Raw genomic sequence first — 8,524 nt, 5'->3', positions numbered from 1 at the left:
GTATTTTATAAAACACATTTTAACCTGAAAAGTAACTTGTAATTAAAGTTGTTGCAGTGGGGTGCAGCATTTCCCTGAAATGTTGCGAGGTAAAAGTATAAAATAGTGTAAAATGGCAATACTGTAGTAAAGTACAAGTACTCCAAACTGTACTTGAGTAAATGTACTGAGTGCTGTGCAGAGGGTCCTGGATAAACAGGCAGTAATCCAGTCATTGTTGCAAGTTTAATTCCAGGCTGACATTACATTTCATTAGCAGTCATTTAAAATACATCCAGTATGAAAACATTCTTTAAGCATTCATTCAGTGTGCATCAAATTGCTACAGATCTACTACATACAGTACTTCAAGTCATTTTCTTTTTCTCTTTGCTTTAGGGTCGTGGGGCTGAATCCAGCTCCCACTTTAAAGGTATTCTCCATATTGGAAGTTGTATTGAACATTGTGACATGAATGATAATCAAGCTATGAAGTTGCTACTACAGTGCAAGTACAGCACCCTGATCTGATGGTCCATCATAGGTTTCATGCGTACCCAGATTGTCTGCTGCGTGGCAGAGTGCGATCAGAAAAAACCACTAAAGAGTCAGACCACTTCTCTCTACTCGTGTGTGGATGAGATGGATGCAGACCTTGGATGTGGTCTGGTTCGCCCTTTGAATGCTATTATTGCCCTGAAACCAATGGCAGCACTGATGAGGAGTGCTGGAGACAGAGTTGTGGTCAGGGTTGAAAAAGATGAAATAGTGTGGGGTGTGTACGCTCTAAGTGATGTTCTCTAGGATGTAAAAGATAAGCTCCATCACGATGGGCTCATCGCCCCTCTTGCGCCCCCTGCTGTGTATGACAGGGATCAGCACGCTGTCCAGAGCGTTGAGGTACCGAGCTGGGAGGGGCTGCCCGTTGCTCCCAGCCACAAATCCCACCTGAAATTACAAAACAAACCACTAATTAGAATAAATATGGTCACACCCAGGAACTTGTGTTATAAACTTTACAACTGTGCATTTTGTGAGTCAGATGTTACATGTTCTTCTCACCGCAGATGAACTAAAAGATGTGTTAGCAGAATGCCACCTACACTACAGCATAAACTAAACACATTTTAACTAAATAAAAAACAATTACAGGAGGGGGTTAACTGTATCTCTGATTTGCTATGTGTCTGTCTGTCCGTCTACTCATATTTTTTATACTGAAATCAAAGTAATAAATATATTAACCATTAAGAACTTTTAAATATGTGATTTGAAGGTGATTTAACCTCACAGCCAGAGTGAGATTACTGCAGGTTGGCTTGGTTTTAAGCTCTATTTTGTGGCAACTGCACATTTCATGCGGCTTTGACATTGTTTCATAGCATACTTTTCCATACAATAGATGTCAAGGAGTCACATTTCTGTCATAACTCAACTCTTAAAGTATGTAGTTGCTATGTTTTGGCTTTTTAGGACAGCATTCATGATGTAACCATCTTATATACTCGTCTTATATGACATATTGGACATCTTTTCCGACCTCTTGAGAGTCAAACGTAACACGCAGCCCCAGTTTGGCCATCCCATCCTCTTTGAGTAGTTTGAGGTGCGGACACAGCGCCAAGCAAAAGGCCCGGGCAATTCGCTCCGTTAGCCGGTTGTGTTCGGCAGAGTCAGACGCTCCTCCTTTGGGATGATCCCCCCTCTGCAGGAAAAACACCTGCGCAAACACATTCACACAAACGTCAAGGGACGAGACAGTTTCAGGTGGACTTAGGCTGATATTTTCAACAGATGGTCATATGTATGTATGTACTTCTGTCCAGCGGATGATTTTCCCATTTTCTTTGTATTCTGACTTCTGGAACATCTTCGTGCTGCTGATGGACTCCATGGATTTCCCATCAATGGGGCTTATAACTCTGGGAGACACAAATACTTAAATGACTGCATGTGCCAACAGTTTACGACACTGACAATCAGGTGAAATTAAGACAGTGCTTGGTTACCACCACTAAGTTGGAAGAAATTATGAGAACTTTAAACGCATATCACAGATGTTTTCTAATAATGATCTACTAATTCTAAGCCTTTTGAAAATTTACATTAATCTCCGTTTGAACGTGGTTGTTATATTGTTCTCTTTGAGCACAAAAGCTTTGTTCTGCAGCTGCCACGTGAACTTCAAACAGATGGACACACTCACCCCTTATTCACAGTGCATTTCTCCTCCACCCATTGTACACAAACAAGTTCCTGGCTGTCTGATTGGTCAAGGCGTCCACAGGTGACGGTGTAGTCTTTTATCTCCCGTAGCGACCGGCGGAGCTCCGCCATGGTTTCCACAGTGATCTGCACCATTAGCCCATCTGGGGAGAGGGGACAGCGATACAGGAGAAACACACAAACAGACACCAATGGGGGAGACACACACACACACACATACACTCGCATACATCAACATGTACACACGCCTAGACAAACAGTCTGTTAAAATGTACACAGACACACACATACAAAGATCAGCACATTCTGAATAAACCAGTTCAAAGGAAGGGGTGTTAACATGCACTGCTTCATTAAAACATGTAAACAATGAATTTCCTGCAGGCAGGAAGCTGAAAGTCAAGGTCAAGCTGATTCCTCTCTGAATGGACATCCTACCTTCTACAATGCTGGACTTGGCCAGGTATCCTGCAGATGCTTTAAGAGCACTGCTGAATATAAAAAAGCATGATCCAGTAACTGTAAAAAAAAAAAAAAAAAAAGAAAGAAAGAGAGAAGCCATCCTTAGTGAGAAACTGTGGTGTCAATCCAGTTACAGTCATTTAGCATCATCTAGTGTTACATTAGGGAAAGTGCAGCACTGACTGGCTACGATTAAACTCTTGAACTCTCCCTGCCCTTTTGCATTTGCCCCAGGGCAGTTTCAGGATGAAAAACTAACTGTATGTACAAAGTTCTATCTTCATCTACATATATCTGCTTGTTTCATAGCAGTTTAAATTTTAAATGCAGTTCCACGGACCACATAATGACATATCTAAGACTTTTGGGAACACTGTGATTCAGAACTCATTTCTATGGGTTTGCATTATGTCTGAACACACGCCATACAAATTTTGTGCAACAAATGCTCAACCCACTCATATAGAATACTTTAAATTAAAATGATATATTATTCATATAGAATGTAGGTTTAAAATTGGTAGATTGCACCAAATGGTCTTTGGAGATTAATTGATTTTTTAAAAGTTTCAAATGTAAAATCACACTGAATTTAGCTCTTGTACAGATCTGCGAGTGCTGATCTCTTACTTTTTAAGTGTAGTAAATCAAACAAAGCATCAAAGTTTCCCTAACCGGCAGATAAATTATCTTATCAGTCAATCAGTACTCCACTCCCCCCTTAACTTTCTGATTGCAGTAAACGTCCTCCACTGCAGCTTGATTACAGGACGTTGAGTCCAGACTCTGATGTCGTGATGTCTCTTCCAGTATCCTGTGGTGCCCCTACCTTTGCGTGGCTGATTGTGGATGCTGATGGCTTGGGTCTGGTACTGGCCACTGTCTCCTTGCACGCAGATGAGGTGGGAGTCTGCAGTCTCATTGAAGCACGCCCCTATGGCCAGCACATGCTCATTGGACTTATTCAAAGCCTTCATCAGCTTATGTGAGACAAGTGAGCAGAGAGAGAGGGAGGTCGAATGAAGAAAAGGCTGTGACCTTAGGACTAACTGTGAGGCATTCGAAGGCTTGGTCTTACCTCATTATACCCAGTGGTTGGTATCTTTATTAAGGTCCTCTGAGCCTCTAGATCCACAGTGAGCCCCGGCACCATTGGTAGGCTGTAACGGTAATTCCTAAAGTCCTGAAGCAGGGTGGGAGGAACAGGTCAATATCTATCATGGTAAGTTTGGTAAAAGTTACAACACTGAACTTCCTATAAATGATGGTAAAAGCGGTTATGCAACATCACAAAACAGAAGTTGTTACAAAACGTCATACGCACCACCAGTAGTCTCATTATAGTGTGACCTATGTCCCCAAACAAGGGTTTCCTAAAGCGCACGCTGTACAGAGGACATGGGTAAACTGAAAAAAAGGAGAAAGAAAGTGGGTAACTCAAAACTTGTAACATTACGGAGGCAAGATTTCATATCAAACACCTGGCTCACATCTGTACTCTGCCCCCAGTCGCAGCATGAGACGCAAGGGAAAGGCTTTAGCCCAGGCCACCTCTGCTCTGTGGACCAGCAGGCCGAAGAGGTAAGGCTGGTTTGGCAGAGGTAGACCTTGAAGGGACTGGAGAGTGGACTGAACATACAGGAAGCCTGCGTGCTCCTCACTGCCTAAGAAGCAACTGCCGAACAGGGAGAGCGACAGGTGTTTCACAATCTTCCCTACAGAAATGAGGGGGGAAAAGACAAATGTGTAATTATAGCAGAAAAACACTTTGAGGCAGATCAGTGCATTGAGACTGTTTTTCAGATATGGGTGGACTGGGGCAGAAAAGTGGAATGTCACGATTGCTGGAAATAACTGCATGTATGCATGTTAGTATGAGTGACTGTGACCTGTGAGGGTGTCCCTGTACAGCTGGATGAAGTGGCTGAAAATGTCTTTGGGGAAACTCTTCTCTTCAGGCAGGCACTGCAGCAGCACCACCACCTCCACCTGGCCCACAGCGTGCATCCCCTTTGTCGTCACGCACCAGCACTTCCTGTTAACATCTGTCACACAATCGAGGCAGAACCTCAGGGGTCATTTAAGTAGGAATGTGAAAGTATAAGCTATGACAGGTATAAAAGTAATTCTTTTCTACTTGAATTTTTAATGCAGCATAAATTATTTTTTTAAGGATGCAGTAGCTCTATATTTCAGTGTGAAGCTTTATATACATTTTAGAAGTCAGGAAATAAATAAAATAACGTACAGTTGACCAGCTTGACCATAGCAAGTAGGTTGGCATTGAGGACAAACACCAGGGGTTTGGGCCTGCCGCTCTCCAGCTCCTGAATGAGCAAGATCTCAGAGGGCTGCTCCTCCACAGTGTAATCTGAGGGGGGAGAAAAAACATAGTATCTCTGCTATGGCTGTGGAATCTTTGGCAAGCGCTCATGCTTTCAGCTAACAAGAGCCAATTAAAAAAAAAAAAAGAAACTAGCTTCATAGATTCATGTTTGAAAATGAATCACATTCAGCTGTGTAAGCAGTAATAACCACCGTCTACACCCAGCTCTAAATAAGATGCAGGGACAGGCAGGTTTTATTAATGCTATCATTTTTAAATGCCTCTGTTTAATCAGGCAAGATGAGTCCACATTATTATTACAGTACAGTAACAGCACTCAGGGAGTAGTCATGACTTTTAAATGGGAAGAATCAGCATATTTATACAATGCAGGCACACCCTGGGAGCTGCCCAGCACCACCACAGACTTGTGACAGGTTAAGTGCCTTGCTCAGTGGCACTTATGGCACTTGATGGTGGTCAGTGAGGAAGGGGTGGGTGTTTATCTTATTGCATATTACTGGTTCTCACAGCAGACTGATGCAAAGTGCTGGATTGTGCACAGCTGGACAGAGCTGAATATAAATCAGAGGGGTAGTTATACAAACTACTGGGATGTGTAGAAAACCACATATGTTTGTGTCTGGTGTTAATGATGCATATATTTCATCCTGGTACACAACAATGGATCTCCAGGCATAACAGGCACTTTGAATCTGAGGCAGCAAGTGTAGCACACATTTCTATCCTGCAACCTTCAGATGGCTGTAGGGATTTAATCGCTTAAAAGGAATCCTTTACACAGCTTAAAAATAGCTGTGGATGACAGATACTAGCAGGAATCACTGATTAATCAGTACAGACGAGCTTAAAAGTGTTCATTTAGGCTTTTCAGCCCTACTCTGTAATTGCTGCTGTCACTTCACAACATTTACCCTTTCTTTTGTTATCACCAAACTGTCCTTTACCTCTGTCTCATGCTGCCTAATTTACATGGAACTCCCATCTCTTTGTGCCTCCTCTCCTCTCTTTGCACCATGCACATTGAGCAAGGTATGAAAGCATATTTCAAGGTCAGGAAAAAAGAAAAACAATATCTGTGCAAGCATGAACAAAGAGGTAAAAAGTCATTTTGCTCATGCTCATATTGGATTGCACCTGTCTTACCTCCTTTAACTCCTGTGGAGGTGAGGATGGGAGGCAGGCCATCCAGGGGGATGAGGTTGGCAGAGCTGCTCACTAAAGCTGTGGTGCCCCAGCCATAAGGACCACAGGCCTCCTAGAGAAAGAGGGTGTCATAGAGGTTAAATGCTGACATTTATGATTCATTTCCCTTAACCATAGAACAACAAGTATCATGCTCTCTGTAGTCTGTCTGCGGTGTCACAATTTTTAGTGACCCTACATTGATGGACGTCCCGTGTGGCCGCAAGGTTCTCCTGATTTGCGGTGAACCCACAGGACTTTTAACCGGCCCACCCAGCGCTCGCCTCATCAGCGGTGAGAACGTTGGCCCTCTGACCGGCGTTGTCGGGGCAGACTCTGACTGCTTATTGGTGAGGATTTCGTCAGCGAACCACACCCTCCTTTTTCCCCTCGGAGGTGTCCCTGAGGAGAAAATGTCAGACGTACTTAGGCAAATTTTCATCAAAGAGCTGTCGACTTCAATGAGAAGTAAATCTGTCCTCACTTTTGACGAGAGTTGAGTGACAGGAAACGCAAACTCGTCCCTCCTTGCCATCCAGATGTGTAAGTCTGAACTTCAGATTGGAGCAGAGTGCACAGAATACCTGATGATGCACACATGCACATGCCACGTAAGGACACACACACACACACATTGGACCAATCAACTCTCAAGTTGCTTTTTACTCTGGGACATCTGATTCCTTTTCATTTCAAATGATGCACAACACATAAACATAACATTTTTCCTCACCTTCCCACAAGCACGGCAGTGGTGCCTCCTCTTAGTGAATGTAAACTTTACTCCACACTTCATGCACACCTGCGCCTGAGCATCAGGAACCCACACCGGTGCTACCTCCCCAAGGACACTGCCTCGATCCTTGGACAGGATACCAGCGGGGCTCGGCTGGCACTCATTATCAGGATCCCCAGGGGAAGCTGCAGAGTCTCCCGCAGCTCCCTCCCCACTTGCCAGGGCCTTGCTGGTGTTTGCCTCATCCCTTCTGTCAGATTTGGCCATCTTAAACTGACTCTCCCTGGACACCCTGCCATACGCCTCCTCATGTGAGAGAGCAGAAGGCGTTGCAGTTGCCTCCGAGCTGCAGGGCTGCTCCTGCTGCTGCTCCAGCCCGCTCTCCTCCAGCTCCTTCTCCTCAATCACAGAGTCCTCCTTGGATGGCAGAGCCTGGGCTTTCTTCTCCTCCACCTCCACCTCTTCCTCCTCTTCTGGCCACGCAGCTTCAGCAGGGCTCAGTACCAGAGGGCTCGATGACTCCCCAACGCAACTCCCACCCCATGAGGAGATGGCGGTCACAGTGCAGCTGCCCTCCTCCAGCTGGGACGGCGAAGCAGTTTTGGCAGGATGTTCAGACGGTTTCTGCTCACATGTTGCAAACGGGGCTCTGACTGTTGCGTCCGAGGTGGCTTTAGACGGAGATTCTGGTCTGATCTGTCCGCAGCCCAGTCCAGGTTTTGACACATCCCCATCTTTGAGCACCAGCAGACAGGGCCTGTTCAGCCAGTGATGCTTGGTGTCCTGAAGAGACGGATTGTCTCCTTCATCTGTTTGGAGGGGAACATGGTGACATCATAAACACACAACGTCTCTATCTCACTCTCCGTCAAGCACACACACACACACACACACACACACTCAGACACGTACTGTGCTCAGTGATGATGACTCATTAGGTAGGAAGGCTGTGTTCACATGTGCTAAGTGGTCATTTAACAGCACGTGCTAATTCATATCATCACCTCATTCACACCTCATGGCTTTAAATCATCAGCACTGGCATTTGGTTGTCCTTGGGAGCTGTGTATGAGCTGATCGTAGAACAGACTGCACAGTTTTAAGAAAAGAGATTTGGTGTGGACTAAATATTGATTGTGGAAGCAATTGACAACACCACAAACAGTAGCTGCTGGTTCTCCAGAGAACAAAAAGTTCAATACTGGCTCTGCCTTTAATTGGCGCTGCATTTAATATTGAATGCCTGTATGGTACCTTGAGGATTTACAAATGTTTTTGTTAAATTACAGATGTTCAGACTAAAACCTACATACCTTTAGTAATAGCCCAAACACACATTAACACATATGTATGGTAATAACATGGTTTGAATCCAAGTTTTCCACTGACAACCTGAGTGAGCAAAACCATGCATTCTGTAATCACCCCATTCATAAATTCGACATTAGATGCTACAGAAGGGCGCATTTACCAACTGATTAGTCAGTTACTGTTTCAGCAGCCTTCCTTAATATGATTATCACATAATAACCATTACTATACATTACCAGCACGTAATGCAAAGGGAGTCAATGCATCCATAGCTGGTG

At 44.3% G+C, this 8,524-nt stretch overlaps 1 protein-coding gene across 3 annotated transcripts in view; it reads right to left on the bottom strand.

Moving 5' to 3' along the window:
• Positions 1-206: 206 nt before the first annotated feature.
• Positions 207-8,524, bottom strand: part of zfyve9b (zinc finger, FYVE domain containing 9b) — a 44,153-nt gene continuing 35,835 nt past the window's right edge. The window contains exons 2-16 of one of the 3 annotated variants that reach the window (XM_018667434.2): positions 6,933-7,744; positions 6,684-6,783; positions 6,399-6,601; positions 6,161-6,272; positions 4,916-5,038; positions 4,557-4,712; positions 4,158-4,382; positions 3,992-4,074; positions 3,746-3,850; positions 3,497-3,647; positions 2,644-2,724; positions 2,186-2,348; positions 1,796-1,901; positions 1,520-1,699; positions 207-927 (exon numbers count right to left, since the gene is read on the bottom strand). In XM_018667434.2, coding sequence (XP_018522950.1) covers positions 766-927; positions 1,520-1,699; positions 1,796-1,901; positions 2,186-2,348; positions 2,644-2,724; positions 3,497-3,647; positions 3,746-3,850; positions 3,992-4,074; positions 4,158-4,382; positions 4,557-4,712; positions 4,916-5,038; positions 6,161-6,272; positions 6,399-6,601; positions 6,684-6,783; positions 6,933-7,744 — 2,762 coding nt within the window. In that variant the 3' untranslated portion in view covers positions 207-765. Of the gene's footprint in view, positions 928-1,519; positions 1,700-1,795; positions 1,902-2,185; positions 2,467-2,643; positions 2,725-3,496; positions 3,648-3,745; positions 3,851-3,991; positions 4,075-4,157; positions 4,383-4,556; positions 4,713-4,915; positions 5,039-6,160; positions 6,273-6,398; positions 6,602-6,683; positions 6,784-6,932; positions 7,745-8,524 lie in introns of those variants that run through there. The other 2 variants (XR_001960094.2, XM_051076939.1) reach the window with 2 other exon arrangements.

The sequence above is a fragment of the Lates calcarifer genome, linkage group LG17, assembly GCF_001640805.2.
Source record: "Lates calcarifer isolate ASB-BC8 linkage group LG17, TLL_Latcal_v3, whole genome shotgun sequence".
In the NCBI taxonomy this organism is placed as follows: Eukaryota; Metazoa; Chordata; class Actinopteri; family Centropomidae; genus Lates; species Lates calcarifer.
This window is presented reverse-complemented; position numbering and strand designations above follow the sequence as displayed.